The following is a 15860-nucleotide window of genomic DNA, read 5'->3' as shown; positions in this document are numbered from 1 at the left end:
TTCGCATGATTGTATGGAGTGCATGGAGTCCCTCCCCAGGAGCTCCCCAGGGATCGAACCCGGGAAACACGGGTAGGTATAAAATCGAAGCGTTGTTGTTCCTAGAATAGCACCCATTCAAGCACATACAACAAGAATCGAACCGGACGCCCCGTAAAGTAGAAGCGACCGACGACGCTTTTCATAGTTTTCATACTTTCTCGAGGGTACGGAAGCCAAGCAGACTGATCATAGGTCGATATAGGTGTACTTATAATATTTACTTTACGTGAAAATAAACTAAAATTATAAGACCTTGGCTACTTTACACAAACTTTTTGGTGCTCCTATAAAAGCTAAAGTAAAATGGAACGTATGTTTTGTTACCGCAGACTTTTGCATTGAACGGAACGTATTCAATCCAAAAGTTTGACAGCTCGTGATTATTGAATTTTATTTTACTTCCTCCTTCTCATTCTATTTTTATTTACGTAAACTAAATGGAAAATGTAGACAAAATTGCCTGAATATATAAATTAGAGCAAAGCATTTACTACGCTACCATGCTGTGTACTTAATTTCTTGTGGTGCATTTAAATACTTAATCGTTGTGTGAGTTCGTTGTCCTGCCACAATGGGTTCGAAGGGTTATTCACCGTTTATGGCTAGGAACTCCGCGTTCAGCCCGTACCGGCTGCTCCGGCGGGAGCTCGGGTTCCCGGCGGCGGTGGGCGCGGGCGACGCCATGGCGCGCAGCCTGTACTGCGGCATGAAGCCCATCGCCTCCTGGGACTGCGACCAGGCGCAGGCGCTGCCCACTGGAGGAGTCTTCAACCTTGAATTTTCACCGGAAGGGTAAGCCCACTTATTGCTGTCTTGGCCTTGACATTGACGCTCAGTAAAGGATCTAAATTGCAACAGGATAAAACATTTTCCTGATTGCAGTTACTATTTTAGGTGTAACTAACCTTACTCAACATCCTTTCGCAAGGTTGAATGGTTTATTCATAATGTTTAATTATTATAATGTTATGATTTTAGAAACCTGTTGGTGGCAGCTTGTGAGAAAAAGTCCATACAAATATTTGATCCTTTGACTCATCAGAGGATCTATTCAGTGAATGGGGCCCACTCAGACTGTGTCAACTGTGTGAAGTGAGTATACATTAACTAATTACATTCAAATAAGATTCCCTTATTAGTTTCAGTATAGGTACATTTGTAATGAGTAAACTGGACATTATGTATAAAGGAAGATCAGATAATAATGGTAGTCAGTGATGAATATGATGTTTGTATTTTTCCAATACAATATGGACTGTATTATGTATTATCCACAGATTCCTTGACGGGCGCATGTTCGCGACTTGCTCCGACGACACCACCATAGCTCTGTGGGATGTAAGAAATTTAAAAAAGAAAATACGGTCTCTAGCCGGCCATTCACATTGGGTTAAAAACATAGAGTTCTCACACAAAGACAAACTCCTCGTCACATCAGGACTGGACGGCAGTATATACACGTGGGATATAAATAGTTATACGGAGTATAATCTGGTGTACCAAAGAGTGTTTCATGCGTCTGGTCTGATGCGGTGCCGGCTGACTCCGGACGCTCGGCAGATGGTGATGTGCACCACGGGAGGACTGCTCGTTATTATACATGATCTCAACTTGGCGACGCTGGCACAGGACTTGCATGGATTTAAGGTAATTTTTAATCAGTAAAAACTAAAAATTTATTGAATTTAGGGTGACTTGCACCAAACATATAAACATATTTAAATCTATTGCCTTTCTCTTTCACTATACTGTCAAAGCAAGCAAGCTATAGATTTGAATATGTTTGGTACAAGTCAGCCTTAAAGTAGTTTTTAGTTAAATTCCTAAATGTTTGACATTGAGTAAGGTCAGTAGCATAATTAGTTACATAACTGCATATGTTTATGAAGTTGTTTAGTATTTGGTTTTAATTAATTATTATACAATATAAGGTGTTAATGAATTTGCTGAAAGTATTAATTATTATTAATAATCTAGGAGATTGGTATCCTCGCTTTTAGTTAAATAAGCAAGTTCAATGTTAATTGCAATAATTATTTAATCTTATTACGGCTAGATTCTAATCTAGGTATTAAGGCAGGATATACTAGCTTATGTAAATGAGGTGATAAAACTCAACCAATGTAAATGTTTCTTTCCTAGATCATTATTTAAAATTAAAATAAATTGCACTCAAACAATACGGAACCTCGCCTTCCATTTTATAATTACCTACTGTAGGTACTGAACTCGTTAACAAATAACACAGCATGATTTTTCTTTCTCCCACGACTGTTGACACGAACTTTCCACACGACAAAGAAAAAATTAGCCACGCCTCGATCTGTGATACAATTTTCCTCATTAAATATCTAGAGTACGATAAAAAAACGTTTCTCCTTCCGCAGCCAAACTTATACAGGCTGATGCAGATGTCCCGCCAGCTGATCCCCATAGCCGCGATGTACGAACACCTGTTCGATAGGAATAGAAAGGAGAACCGAGTGGAGTTTGTTTCCGACTTCCCAGAGGTTAACGACGCGGAGGTCGTCAGCGCTTTGCAGGTGAGAACTTTTTAAACAATACAATACAATAATGTCTAATGTATTTACTAGCTACGTGACTTTTTACTATTGTAATATTTTTTGAACAAAAGAGTACTGAGTAGCCTCTTGTACATTTCCGATATTAACAGAGTGAGATATGGGTCATTGTTAGGACCAATAGAAAAGCAGTAAAACTATTTTTAGTTTGTTAAAAAATAAATAATCGCTAATTTTAAAAAGATGTCGAGATGTCGAAAGATGACGACCGAACGGCGTAGTGGTTAGTGACCCTGACTACTGAGCCGATGGTCCCGGGTTCGATTCCCGGCCGGGGCAGATATTTGTTTAAACACAGATATTTGTTCTCGGGTCTTGGATGTGCCCGTAAAATGGCAATAGGCCCGCCCCCTATTACATTGGGACTAACATACACTCTGGCGAAAAGTGGGTGCAGCAATGCACCTCTGCCTACCCCGCAAGGGAGTACATTAGTGCAAGGCGTGAGTGAGTGTTTTTTTTTTATGTCCAAATTGTCCCGGTTACTTTTAATCCCGGAATAACCACAGGAAGCCTTTTAAAGACGATGCAAAGTAAATGCATCTTAATTTTGAAGTAAACTTAATTACCGGCATGTTGTTTCCCTCGGCAGATTCACCCGCAGGGCTGGACGGCGCTCAGCAGGAACATCAGCCACGACGACCGCTCAGAGGTAAGTCTGGTGAGGACACTTCTCAATTAGCACCCGTCCTGTTTAGTATTATATTTTATTGTTTATAATTTACATAGTAGGTGTAGAATGGTGTTTTGTATGTTTGAAGAAAATTAAGGTAATTACTAATTACTTTTGTTGTGATGTTCTTAAATATTTTCTTTATTTTTGTTTTCAAAATATTTCTTACAGTTTTGTGATATAAACCTCACCGGTAGAATAAGTAAATAAATAAATATACCTTGTATTTTTGTAGCTATACATATTATAAGTAGGTCACTTTAAATTTCGTCAAATTCAAGTTTGCCTGTATTTAAAGAATGTTTTTCCTAGTAAGTATTTTATCTGTTATGTTATTTTGGCGACCAATATTTACAAACATTCTGATCTATTCTCACCTCACCTTACCTCCCCAGTGGTCTTGCATCCACGACATCCAACCCGACGAGGGTGTGTCAGACAAGAGCACTCGCGACTGTTCCCCCCCCGCGCGCCGCCCCCGCCGCCGCGCCGCCCCGCGCCGCCGCCCCGTCCGCGCCACCAGGCATAGCCCAAGAGAGACACATGACAAGTTAGTAGACTCTTAACAGGCGATCAATGGGCTATCTAACAGCTGCGAAGCGGTGTGGTACGTCTTCCTACATAGCGCTTACCGGTGCCTAGATCAAGTAACTATATTGTATTGTAAACGCTATGTGCGATCGTCCGGATAGCCAATCCGTACCTATATCTTCATATAGGTACGGAGTGTGTCCGTCCCCGCCGCCGCCCCGTCCGCGCCATCAGGCATAGCCCGCATAGCCCACGAGAGACGCATGACAAGTAAGTATTGATAGACTCGAATGTGAAATGTGTATCTATGATTTTAGGATAGATTGTCTTTTAAGGTCGTTCGGTATTCAAACATATAAAACTAACTCTTTTAATATAACTTTGCTGTCTGTCCGTTTATCTCTTTGTTTTGGCACATTCTTGACTAGAAAAGGTTCGAAGAAGTGAGACATTAGAGGTAGATGTGGAATCATCTAGCACATTTCGCACTCATGATTGGATTATTTTTTCCTCAACCTCTAGTGTCCTACTGCTGGGCAAAGGTCTCTCCTTGAACTTTCCACTTATCCATTTCTTGGGCCTGCTCACACCATTCCGTGCTAAAATAGGTCGTCGATTGGATTGTTGACTACAAAATAATTTATTCCCCCAAATTAAATTGGTCTGTAAATTGATTAATAATTATCTATTACTACTATTATCCAGCAAATATTCATTGAAACTAAGAGGAGCCAAAATAAATTAATTCTGCAAACAGAACCTAATCTCCACAATCCCATCCCCCAGCAGCTCAACATCAGAAAGCTCGAGCCAGGAGCAAGAAGGCGAGCCGGTGACGTCACGCACCGAGCCCTCAGCACAGGGGGCCACCGCGCCCGCCGCCGCCGCGCCCGTGGGGCCCGCCGGCAACAACAACGTGGCCGTGGTCGGAGCTGTGAGTATTGTCACCCTTGTGTGTATGTAGGTAGGGTTGATATTACTGAGGCGCAGGGGGCCACCGCGCCCGCCGCCGCCGCGCCCGTGGGGCCCGCCGGCAACAACAACGTGGCCGTGGTCGGAGCTGTGAGTATTGTCACCCTAGTGTGTATGTAGGTAAGGTTCACTATAGCGCCCGCCGCCGCCGCGCCCGTGGGGCCCGCCAGCAACAACAACGTGGCCGTGGTCGGAGCTGTGAGTATTGTCACCTTAGTAACTATAATATAGTACATATATCTAGATAAGGTAGCTGTAGTCAGAGCTCTGAGTATTGGCACTCTTGTGTGAATGGAGAACAGATCTCTAATGTTGTGATGTCTCCCACTGAGCTATCAGCGCAAATACCAAAATTACAATAAAACATATATATGTTTTTTGTTACAGCAAGGACTATCAAGTATACAAAACGACGTGTGGGAGGCGCAGATCACGATAAGACAACAGAGAATGTTAAGAGAAATGGCTAGTAGGTAAGTAACATTACTTTAACTAAGTAAAGAGGGGAAATGAATATGTTCCCAGTAATTATTATGTTTAAATGCGGCGCGTCGGGCGGGCTTGTTTAGCTAAAGTTAAATTTCCTCTCATAGCATTCATACCTACTATAAAAAATATAATAACACCTAATCATCACCCAATACATCACCTCCTTATTTTGTATGGAGTGATTTAGTTTATCATCTTTACGTTGAACCATTTCCCCCACCAGAGGGCAGGTGGGTCGCAACTTCAACATGCAGCGGATAATGGGCATCAACACGGGCATCGCGCCGCCACCGCCCGCCCGCCCCCGCGCCGCGCGCCCCGCCCCCGCGCGCCTCCTGCCCCGCCATGTCGACAGCGATAGACTGAGGTATATGATAGGGCATCTTATTTGTGTTTAAGTTAGGTGCGCTAGCTACAAACACTATTCTATATAAAAATATAAATACTGACACTCTAATTAAGGCATTTAAATACAATTTGTAGCAGACTACCGAGAGTAGCAACAAGGGAAATACCGGTCAAATATAAGTAGAGAAAAAAAGTTAGTTTTTGGAAAGACTTATTTTCATTATCCGACATTTACCTATGGTTTATGATAATTTAACAATTAAATACAAATCGTTTATTTATTTGGTGCTAAGTAAAAGTTCACACAAATGCATCTTATCTCTAGTCCCTACACTAGGATTCCCTGTGTTGTAGGGGCTAGCTTTCACTCTTCCACACTATTTTACAAACATTTAAAATATATATTAGAGTGTTACAAGAAAATATGTACAATTACAAGTACAGTTAGTAACTAAGTAAAATAAAATATAAACCCGTTTAAATTTGAATTGATTATGATTATGTGTGTGTGTGTGTGTGTTTGTGTGTGTGTGTTTGTGTGTGTGTGTGTGTGTGTGTATGTGAGTGTGTGTGTGTGTGTGTTTATGAGTGCGTGTGTGTGTTTATATGTGTGTGTGAGTATGTGAGTGTGTGATCACGTTAGTATAATTATGTTGTTGGTATGTGTATTAGTAAGATGTTGGTAGGTGGTGTATTGTATGTGTCTGTATTATATACATATATAGATAAGTAAGGAAGTATGGTTAGCTCTGCGAAATAGTCTTGGGATGTTGGAATCAACCACTGATCTGTTTTTATTTCGGTATAAATGACTCAGTTGATTCATAATTGAGTCCAAGAAGCCAGGTGCATATTTTATTCTTACAAATGAATCTAGTGGAATTGACTATATCTATTAGATTATGTAGTTTTGTGTAAATGTAAGGTCCCATGTAGTTAAAGCATCTTTTGCCAAATTTTAGTTTGATAGTCGGTAGGGTCCATTTTAAACATCTTTGTGGACGATGTAGTTGCGGTAAGGTCAGTAAAGCTGCTTTATGGAATCTTAGCGCCGTGGCTAGTATAAATAGTCGACGAATGCTAAGTACCTTTGTTTCATTATAGAGGGCATCAGTGCGATACTGCCTGGGTTTCTTATAAGAAACTTTAAGTAAAGCACGTTGTGCGCGCTCAACTTTAAGTAGGCGCGATTTACATCCCGAACCCCAAGTAGTTATGCAGTAGTTGAATATTGATTGAGCTAGTGAGAAATAAATAGTTTTAATAATTGCTTCTGTAGCTATGTCCCTTAGCCGTCTAAATATATGCAACAGCTTCCTTGTACGGGATGAAATTGAGTCTATTTGCATGGCCCACGATAGGGAACTGTCAAGGAAAACGCCAAGGTATTTGATGCTATGGACACGTTGGAAGGAAGGACAGTTACATAAGAGGTCGTTTTCACAAGTATGTAAGCGAATTGCAAACAATGAGTGAGGGGCAGTACGCCTGGAGACACAGAATTCGATCACCTTTGTTTTGTCGGCGTTTAATGTGAGTAGATTGTGTGCAAGCCATACATTCACTCTGTCAATTCCAGTTTGGGCTGCAGAATAAGCCTCTTCCCAACTTTTACCACGGAATACAATCGCCGTATCATCAGCAAAGGTGAAGAGCTTTGCATTGGATAGGTTTATTGAGCAAAGATCATTAATGTAGAGTAGAAAGAGAGTAGGACCAAGCACACTGCCCTGAGGCACGCCAAAACCTATCGTTCTACTGTCACTGTAGTGCTCGCCAACCCGTAATCTTTGTTCACGTTCACTAAGGTAAGAGGTAAACCAGTCCAATGCAATACCGCGAATTCCATAGCATTCCATTTTTTTTAACAGAATTGGACGTGAAACTGTGTCGAATGCTTTCGCAAAATCGAGGAAAACACCTACGCACATATCACCAGTATCGAGTTTGGTCACGATGTGATCTACAAGATTTGTTACTGCATCTTCAGTTGATCTGTTGTTGCGGAATCCGTATTGGTTATCAGACAATAGGCCCATACTTTCAAGATATGCCAGCAGTCTTTTGTTAACAACCTTTTCTAGGATCTTTGATATGGATGTTAATAGCGATATGGGTCGATAGTTACTGGGCATTGAAGAAGTTCCAGATTTGTGAATAGGACAGATATTTGCAATCTTAAGTCCATGTGGAACTTTTCCAGCAGAAATACTGAGATTGCAGACGTAAGTCAATAGAGGAACCAGTATATGTTTAGAAAGCTTCAACACTTTGTTGGGAATTCCGTCCCAACCAGGAGCAGATTCTGTTTTTAGAGCAGATATAATTTTATCTATTTCAGTCATGTCGCATGGGGAAAGAAAAAACGAGTCTTTGGGTTTGTTAAATTGGTCGGGAATTTTTACCATTAGTGATAATTCACTCTCGGTTTTATTAAGTCGCGTTAGTGTTTGTTTGGCGAGGCATTCCCCAACCGTTGAATAATATACGTTAGCATTGTTAAGCGATTGATAATCTCAATAATTCAATTGAACACTAGGTCGTCAAAATAATTATTTAGTTTAGATTTCCGTTTCTTACACTTTTATGTCCGGCTGCGCCTGCGCAACACTTATGTACTCTGCTATAATCTTTCTCTAACTCCTTAGCACATCTCCGTCCATGTCGGGGCAGACGCCGGCGCCGGCGGACCCCGCGCACCACATCCGCGAGAACCGCGACCGGCTGCTCTACTACATCGAGGAGACCAACGAGGGGAAGGGCTTCATCAAGGTACGCACATACCACACACAGGGCACAACCTACTTACTTACTTTATTTCAGCTAAGATTATTCCTGTGACTTTTTGAGTTTTACGGTTTTGAAAACATCTAATTTTGAAACTGTAACGATTTTGTCTATAGACTTATTGGCATCCAATCAAATTTAATGAGTATACACAGAATCATCATAGCGTTCATCTTAGCTGAATAGAGCTATAGACCCGGGAACAAATTTCTTTCGGCACCAGTTGAAGTTACTAAACACTGCCACATCGTCGCCGATTATTCGATTTAAACAAAAAATAAGTTTAAATATCTACTTACTTTATCTGTAATTCGGTGGGGAAATGGTCCAAGGCAGTTTAAACACAACGGTTCCATTCGAGAGAGCCAGGTGCAGGTGCTTACACCCCCACAGAGAATAGAATAGAATATAATTAATTTGTAACTCCAGGAGCTGTGCTACTCGGCGGACGGGCGGCTCGTGTGTTCTCCCTTCGGCCGCGGCATGAGACTTCTAGCGCTTAATGAGTCTTGCAGCGAGCTGCCGCACTGCGTGCCCGGCCTGCAGGGACCCACGCCCATGGTCGAGGTCAGTGCGACAAGAACGATACACCTCTATGTTCTCTAATTGGTGAGGCCCCATTGGTGCGTTGCCCTGCATTTCATCACGTCGTCGCGTCGTCGCAAAGGAACGGTTGTGAAAATATATGGCTGCGTCGACGCAACGCACCAATGGAGCCAAGGCCTTATGTCTATGTATCCATCCATTTATAATTTAAATAATGATGTTTTATACGGCCGTTGAAACAAAACTCGTTTGTTTACCTCCTCTGACTAGCTCTTTAGCAAGCCTATTACGGATTAGAATTTTGACCTAATCATCATCAGCCACCAAAGCCCTCCCGTAGATCCCGCTGCTGGATAGATAACAGCACCTTGAGGATAGAAGGGAGAGGATCAGGATCTCGTTATTCCTCATTCCTCATCTATTTCTGACCTACTTTTCTCCATTCTAGAACATGACAACCCCAAAAGTTACCAATCGTTTTTGTTTTTTTTGCTACATCAATCAATTCTCTCTCCAGGTGGGCCAGAGCCTCGGCATCCACCAGGACATCGTGGTGAGCTCCAAGTTCAGCCCGCGCGGCCCGCTGCTGGTCACCGGCTGCCTCGAGGGCAAGATCGTGTGGTACGAGCCCTTCAGCGGGGAGCAGCTGCACTGAGTGATATCATAGGACTTTATTAAATAGTTGACGACAGATTGTGTTGTTTTATTTGTATCTGGGGTAAAAATATAGGCTGCTAACAGATTTTTAAGGCTGCTTGTGTACTGTTATGATTAGCAGACAAACATTGTACGCATAAGATATCTCAATAATAATATAGTGTGTATATTTCTGTTTCAAACTGAACAACTTTTACCAAGAAGTAAATTATCTTATTTTGAATCTTTACAAAGTTTCATACCTATAAATATATAAGCACAGAAGAAATAACGAGTAGAAAACAACCACAAAAAATCTCAAACAGCTTATATTAGCAATAATAAACATACTCTCTATACAACGATTCTATATTTTTACATTAATTGGTGCGTTATAGGTTAGGTTTCAGGCGTCGTCCTAATAGAACTACGCTTTAATGCGATGCCAAAAAGGTGACCTAAATGGTGTCTTAAATGTTTGTGTTATGCAAACCGACGATGGTTGCAAGTCGCATCGCTTACGTCGCGATTCGCGTTCTATTAGAACGATGCCTTACGGAAGGAGGTTTAAACATGGCCGCCCTCCTTGAGTTTCCCGATGAGTGCGTCGACGTCGGGCACCACGGCGCCCGCCTGTCTCACCGGGGGGTCCTCCACGGACACGATCTTGATGCGAGGAGCGATGTCCACTCCGAGGTCTGAGGGCTTCACCTTCTTTAGCGGCTTCTTCTTGGCTTTCTGTTGAGATGGAGATAGTTGGATTAGTGCAAAGTAAAAGTCAACAATAGCCAGGGCAGACGAGAGACTTGTCTGTCCAAAATAGGTCTCTTATAAATAGTATTGCATAATGTATACAAAGGACTAAAAAGTATTCGGACTTCCCTTCTTTTCTATTATCTGTGGGGGTGTAAGTATCTGCACTCTCATCATATCAACGAGGTCTAAACTGCCTTGCTAAGCTTGGACCATTTCCTTCCACTTCCACACTGGTCCACTGACGGTTGGTGGGTTCAAACATATAGACGTAAGTACATAGATCTGCTATATAGACCTAGATGTGCAGCATTGTTACATAGAAAATGCTCAAGTTTGTCATAACCAGACAGCGTAAGTAACTCAGACATCTCACCATAATATTAGGCAGTGTAGCGTATCTGGGCTCGTTGAGGCGCAGGTCGGCGCTGATGACGACGGGCACCTTGGTCTTCACCGTCTCCAGCCCGCCGTCGATCTCGCGCGTCACCGTCAGACCCGCGTCCGACTTCTCGATCTGGAATAATAATTATGATGTCTTTACATTCTGTGTGAACTAAGAGGTGTTTGGAAACACGAAGCTTGGAATTAGTATACGACATCCGGCCTTAAAGAGGTTATTAAAGTTCGGCTTCTAAAGGGATCATATGGGCCAAAGATGACTGTCGGAATAATAGGGAATATGCAAGAGGTTCAAATATTATTTATAATAAACTTTGTTTTTTTATAACTACGCCTCCATCAATATTTTTGATTATAATTTATTTTTGAGCAAGTAAATGAAGTTGAAAAGTACAAATAAACTTCGGTAAATTCTAACTTCAGAGAAACGTCACCCATTTTCTTAGGGCGGATGTGACGTCAAAATTCTTTATATATCAATCTCAGAATAATAACTTCTTTGCGTTTACGGCGGAAGTTAAATAAATGTCAAGTGTAAACAAAGAAATGTTAATGTCACCGAGTGTTTGTGATGCTCGTTGTGATCAGATACGATGGATTACATAAAAAATCTTCCAATAGATCCTAGCCTCCTATAACCTCTCCAGTTCTTGTTTGATATGCTTGTTTGTTTGCAAAATTTAGTACTTTTTATATTTTTGTTGGTAGTGTATGAACTGCCACTAGTTGTTCTTTTGTAATGAGGCGTAAACAGCCATTCGCCTGTCAACGAGCCACTCAAATATGCTCCATATTTCAACACAATAAAAATAAATTTGTATTGTAAGTATTATGACATGAACATGACACAAGTTGCTCTTTCTACTTTTAGGTTATAATGGCAGTCGTTAGTATATTTCAAAAGTTGTTATTTTTTCTAAATTAAGTTATGGAACAATTCTCGTAATCAGAAGAACTGGACACATTAAATTTATTACGCAGTATGAACGAGTAAACTGTGGCCAGCTGCGAAAACTTTTCATTATAAATAAAAGATAATATGTATGTTATACGTTATTATTTTTGTAGAATTAAATTCGGGGATAATCATGTAGCATGTGAAAGAAAACATCGTGAGGAAACCTCAATATTTAGATTAAGCACATTTAGATATGTGAACCCACCAATCCGCAGTGGACCAGCCTGGTGGGAAATGGTCCAAGCTTAGGAAGGGGGTTTAGCACTTTGAGATATGCACAATGGTTCCATTCAAGAGAGCCAGGTGCAGGTTCTTACACCCCCACAGATAAAAAAAAAATATAGAATGACCCACTAACCCTAGCCTCTCTTACTGAGAACCAAAGTTACAGTAAGTACTTACATACAATACAAATATTACTTTATATTCATATTGCCATAATAGCGTAATATTGTGTACAAAGGTCCCCTGGTTTGCACGCTCCCATTTCAAAAGAGCTACTAGTAGCTATTTACGAGCTCCCATTACAAAACAGCCACTGATCACACTTTATTACCATTACAAAACAGCCACTGATCACACTTTATACACTTCCTTTTTCGTTTGTTACCATGACAACATTGGTTTGTTGAAAATACAAAAGTACTCTGTGATTACTTGATTAGGTAAAAAATCTATGCCGACTGACGGGACTCATTCTGAGCAGTGAAATTAAAAGATTATGACGTCACATCAGCCCGCCATCCTGACGGGAATTTCAAAGTGGCCGTGATGGTTGTATTTTTTTAACTTTCTTTAAAATACCTTAAATGACTTATTTTGGCGTTGAATTTTTTTTTACTATAATAAAGTTATGTAAAACTATCCAATAAACGTATTAAATTTTTTTATGCATATTCCCTATTGGTCTGAGCCCTGAGTTGTGGCGTTCCTTAGCAGAGGCCTATCTCCAGGTAAACAATTAGGTATTGGTGCCATTTAGTTAAATGTTGCATGGCATGGATGTGATGGCTTTTTGTCAATCTGTATAATAATTACCTTTGAAGCGAAAGTGCCCTGTGCCCAGTCCAGCACGGCAGCAGTCATTTGTGCAGTTTGGTTGGAGTCATCATCAATGGCCTGAGAAATAAACACATTTCTTGAGTCATTTACTTATCATTATTATGATTACATCACAGAGTGATAATTTTTATTCACATATTTGGTTAAATACCTAACTGTGGGTCTTATCAATAAAGAAAACAAATGAAGTGAGATAAAATTATTAATACATGCTAACATAGCAGTTACACAACTCTTATACCAAAATAGGGACTGTAGGCTTAGGAGGCAAGTCGCCCACAAAATATTTAGTCCGCGGGCGAGTTTACACTTTTTAATTGAAGTTGTAGGTAACTGGCCTGAAGGTTTCACAAAAGAGGGCCAGTATACACGAAGACAATTATTAGTGGTAAATTGGTCCGAACTGAAAAAGTTTTAATTTTTTATTACCCGACTGCCGAAGGAGGAGGGTAATGTTTTTCGATTGTATGTTTGTATGTATGTATGTTTGTCTGTTTCTTTGTTCCCTCCTGTAGCCTAAACGGCTTGATAGATTTTGATGTACCTATGAGGTATCGTTAGAAGCGTATTGATTTATAGGGTTATAGGCTATGTGACGTTACATTAAAATGTACATAGCGCCCTCTAGAGGACATAAAGTGATGATCGAAAAAATAATATTTTTCCAACTATGCCGTGTGGGGTATCAAATGAAAGGGCTTGATTAGCACATTACAAAAATATGCATATTGTAGGTAAGTATTTAATTCACAACACCAAAATTATTGAAATAAAAAATGTTCATAAACTAAAAATACTGACATAAAATTTCATAAAATAAAAACAACTAAAAAGTTATAAATAAAAAAATATAATTATAAACAAACAAAAAACCCGACTGCACGCTAAAAAGATGAAAACAAGCCCCAATGTTAATGGAGAGTATCGCAAGCGGGGACCAGGGTTCACCATCATTTAGCTGAATGTTACTTATGGCGCATCCACACATGCCGCCGGCTTATGCCGCCGGGTTTCAGACCGCCTTGCCGCTGAATACAGGCCGCCGGCTTTACAACCAAACAACCAAAAGCCGCGCGTGCCGCGGCTGAGATGCGGCAAATGCCGGCGGCACGGTCGCCGGCCATGCCGCCGGGCATATGTGGATGCGCCATTAGATAGGTACATACATTGTGTGGCGGTCAAGTTGGTCCCCGCCTGCGATACTTTCCATTAACATTGGGGCTTGTTTTCATCTTTTTAGCGTGCAGTCGGGTTTTTTGTTTGTTTATAATTATATTTTTTTATTTATAACTTTTTAGTTGTTTTTATTTTTAAAAATTAAAACTTTTTCAGTTCGGACCAATTTACCACTAATAATTGTCTTCGTGTATACTGGCCCTCTTTTGTGAAACCTTCAGGCCAGTTACCTACAACTTCAATTAAAAAGTGTAAACTCGCCCGCGGACTAAATATTTTGTGGGCGACTTACCTCCTAAGCCTATTTTAAATGTGTATGAGATGTGGAATATATGTTGTATAAATAGGTTAACTTTATTACTACCAAGAGTTAACTTGAGTCCTGAGCTGATGACATAGGTACATTTAAGTCACTCAAGTAAACTCATGGGTTTAACTAAGTTTACAACCCCTAAAAGTCCTTTACAAGTAGTAAATTTTGTGTTTTTGAACAAAAAACCAACCTGTTTGCCTACAATGACAATGTCAGCCTTTTCATCTTGGGCCAACTTTGCAAGGATCTTGGAGACATGGATGGGCTGCAGGGTCTCATACTCTGCCGCAGCCACCTCCACATGGATGGCTCGGTCAGCTCCCATAGCCAGGGCTGTCCTTAGGGTTTCCTGAAAATTGTACATACATACATACGCATGAGTAACATATCATCACATAGATCAGCTGATGCACTTGGCGAAGAACAAAAAGGAGTATGCAGAGCCAACTGTCAACCTCTTGTGGTAGAGAGGCACTGAAATAAGATAGAAATAACATGGAGCATGGAAATATTTTTGTCATTGCCACTGACTGTTTACATAAATTAAAGGCAATGAGGTCTCCACTCTCCAGCAGAGTAGAATAGCTCCAAGGTATACTATGTAGGAACTGTATTGGCTCGAATTTTTTTTGGTTGAATGGTTGAATGAAAGCAGTCTGATAATTTGACTTTATGATTGTCTGCACAAATCTTGTTATCCAAATTCAAGGAATTGCTAGCACTATTGCTATTTCTCACCTGAGCCTGGGCGGGTCCACACGACACAGCAATCACCTCGCTGGCCAGTTTCTTCTCCTTCATTCTGACGGCTTCCTCTACGGCAATCTCATCAAAAGGGTTCATGGAGTGCTTCACTCCCTCGGTCACCACGCCACTCTTGTCTGGCTTGACACGGACCTGAATAGAAGATAGGTTTAAATAATGCATGGCAATGGCAGGTTTACACCATGAATGTAAACAAAAGTTTTTAAGGTTCTATTGGAAAAAGTATTGTTTTAAATTGTCCCTGATGTTTAATATGAAGATAAATATTCCGATGCACGTCTGGAACATCTACGAAAACATTCCAAGACAGGTAGTACGGGAACACTGGGAAAAACTTTACATGAAGTTAACCTTTGAACTTGTTGAATAACTTACCTTGACGGCATAATCGATAACCCTCTTCACTCCAACCAAAACACGAGACATTTTAGCTTATATTTATGTATATAACTACTCAAAAAGATATCTAAAATAAAAGATTTATAAAAATAAAATCTAAAATTTTGTCGAGTACGAAGTCCAACCAAAAAATATAGAAAAAAAAACTGTCAAACATTACAGTATACTTCACTGTCAGATAAGGGTCCGTTAGTTTTGTTTTGGATCTTCGAAACGATTTCGTAGCTCAGAATAATCTATTTCAATCTTCCTTTGATTTTCAGTTGCATATTAATTTTATTTATAATATACAAAGTAGCTTTTTCAATTCTGATTTTATTTTATGTATTCTTTCTATGGCAGTTTCATACATAAAACCATTGAGATACTTTTTTGATCCCCTCGTCGTCCTAACAGACTGATATGCCGACAAGTGATATGCCTGAT

At 40.4% G+C, this 15860-nt stretch overlaps 2 protein-coding genes across 5 annotated transcripts; one reads left to right on the top strand and one right to left on the bottom strand.

The window, feature by feature from the left end:
• Nucleotides 1-394: 394 nt before the first annotated feature.
• Nucleotides 395-9663, top strand: LOC105391635 (DDB1- and CUL4-associated factor 10 homolog). 3 transcript variants are annotated; one of them, XM_048630213.1, is made up of 12 exons: nt 396-834; nt 1021-1134; nt 1320-1689; nt 2430-2585; nt 3217-3276; nt 3693-3847; nt 4618-4762; nt 5188-5273; nt 5513-5656; nt 8286-8409; nt 8854-8991; nt 9488-9663. In XM_048630213.1, exons 1-12 carry the CDS (start codon nt 614-616, stop codon nt 9623-9625), a joined length of 1851 nt encoding a protein of 616 aa, XP_048486170.1. In that variant the 5' UTR covers nt 396-613; the 3' UTR covers nt 9626-9663. The 3 variants fall into 3 exon arrangements, with proteins under 3 accessions (XP_048486172.1, XP_048486170.1, XP_037963500.2); XM_038107572.2 differs by having other exon boundaries at nt 4615-4762; XM_048630215.1 differs by lacking the exon at nt 5513-5656 and having other exon boundaries at nt 395-834; nt 4615-4762.
• Nucleotides 9664-9917: 254 nt separating this feature from the next.
• Nucleotides 9918-15572, bottom strand: LOC105393747 (electron transfer flavoprotein subunit beta). 2 transcript variants are annotated; one of them, XM_048630348.1, is made up of 7 exons: nt 15411-15572; nt 15009-15167; nt 14461-14619; nt 12758-12838; nt 10736-10876; nt 10166-10344; nt 9918-10018 (listed from the first exon to the last, which is right to left on the bottom strand). In XM_048630348.1, the coding sequence occupies exons 1-6, from the start codon at nt 15459-15461 to the stop codon at nt 10174-10176; spliced, it is 762 nt and encodes a 253-aa protein (XP_048486305.1). In that variant the 5' UTR covers nt 15462-15572; the 3' UTR covers nt 9918-10018; nt 10166-10173. The 2 variants fall into 2 exon arrangements, with proteins under 2 accessions (XP_048486305.1, XP_037963540.2); XM_038107612.2 differs by having other exon boundaries at nt 9918-10344.
• Between the last annotated feature and the right edge of the window lie 288 nt (nt 15573-15860).

Source organism: Plutella xylostella, chromosome 25, assembly GCF_932276165.1.
Source record: "Plutella xylostella chromosome 25, ilPluXylo3.1, whole genome shotgun sequence".
Taxonomy (NCBI): Eukaryota; Metazoa; Arthropoda; class Insecta; order Lepidoptera; family Plutellidae; genus Plutella; species Plutella xylostella.
The sequence above is the reverse complement of the archived record's forward strand: the minus strand, read 5'-3'. Positions and strand labels throughout refer to the sequence as shown.

What these genes read in the sequence shown, in the direction of transcription:
- LOC105391635 (XM_038107572.2), top strand. Translation starts at nt 614, where the DNA reads ATGGGTTCGAAGGGTTATTCACCGTTTATGGCTAGGAACTCCGCGTTC. An exon ending in CTTGAATTTTCACCGGAAGG is followed by an intron (nt 835 to 1,020) that starts GTAAGCCCACTT and finishes TTATGATTTTAG; the next exon opens with AAACCTGTTGGTGGCAGCTT. An exon ending in GCCACGACGACCGCTCAGAG is followed by an intron (nt 3,277 to 3,692) that starts GTAAGTCTGGTG and finishes TTACCTCCCCAG; the next exon opens with TGGTCTTGCATCCACGACAT.
- LOC105393747 (XM_038107612.2), bottom strand. Translation starts at nt 15,461, where the DNA reads ATGTCTCGTGTTTTGGTTGGAGTGAAGAGGGTTATCGATTATGCCGTC. An exon ending in TTATCGATTATGCCGTCAAG is followed by an intron (nt 15,168 to 15,410) that starts GTAAGTTATTCA and finishes TCTTCTATTCAG; the next exon opens with GTCCGTGTCAAGCCAGACAA. An exon ending in AGGGCACTTTCGCTTCAAAG is followed by an intron (nt 10,877 to 12,757) that starts GTAATTATTATA and finishes TTATTATTCCAG; the next exon opens with ATCGAGAAGTCGGACGCGGG.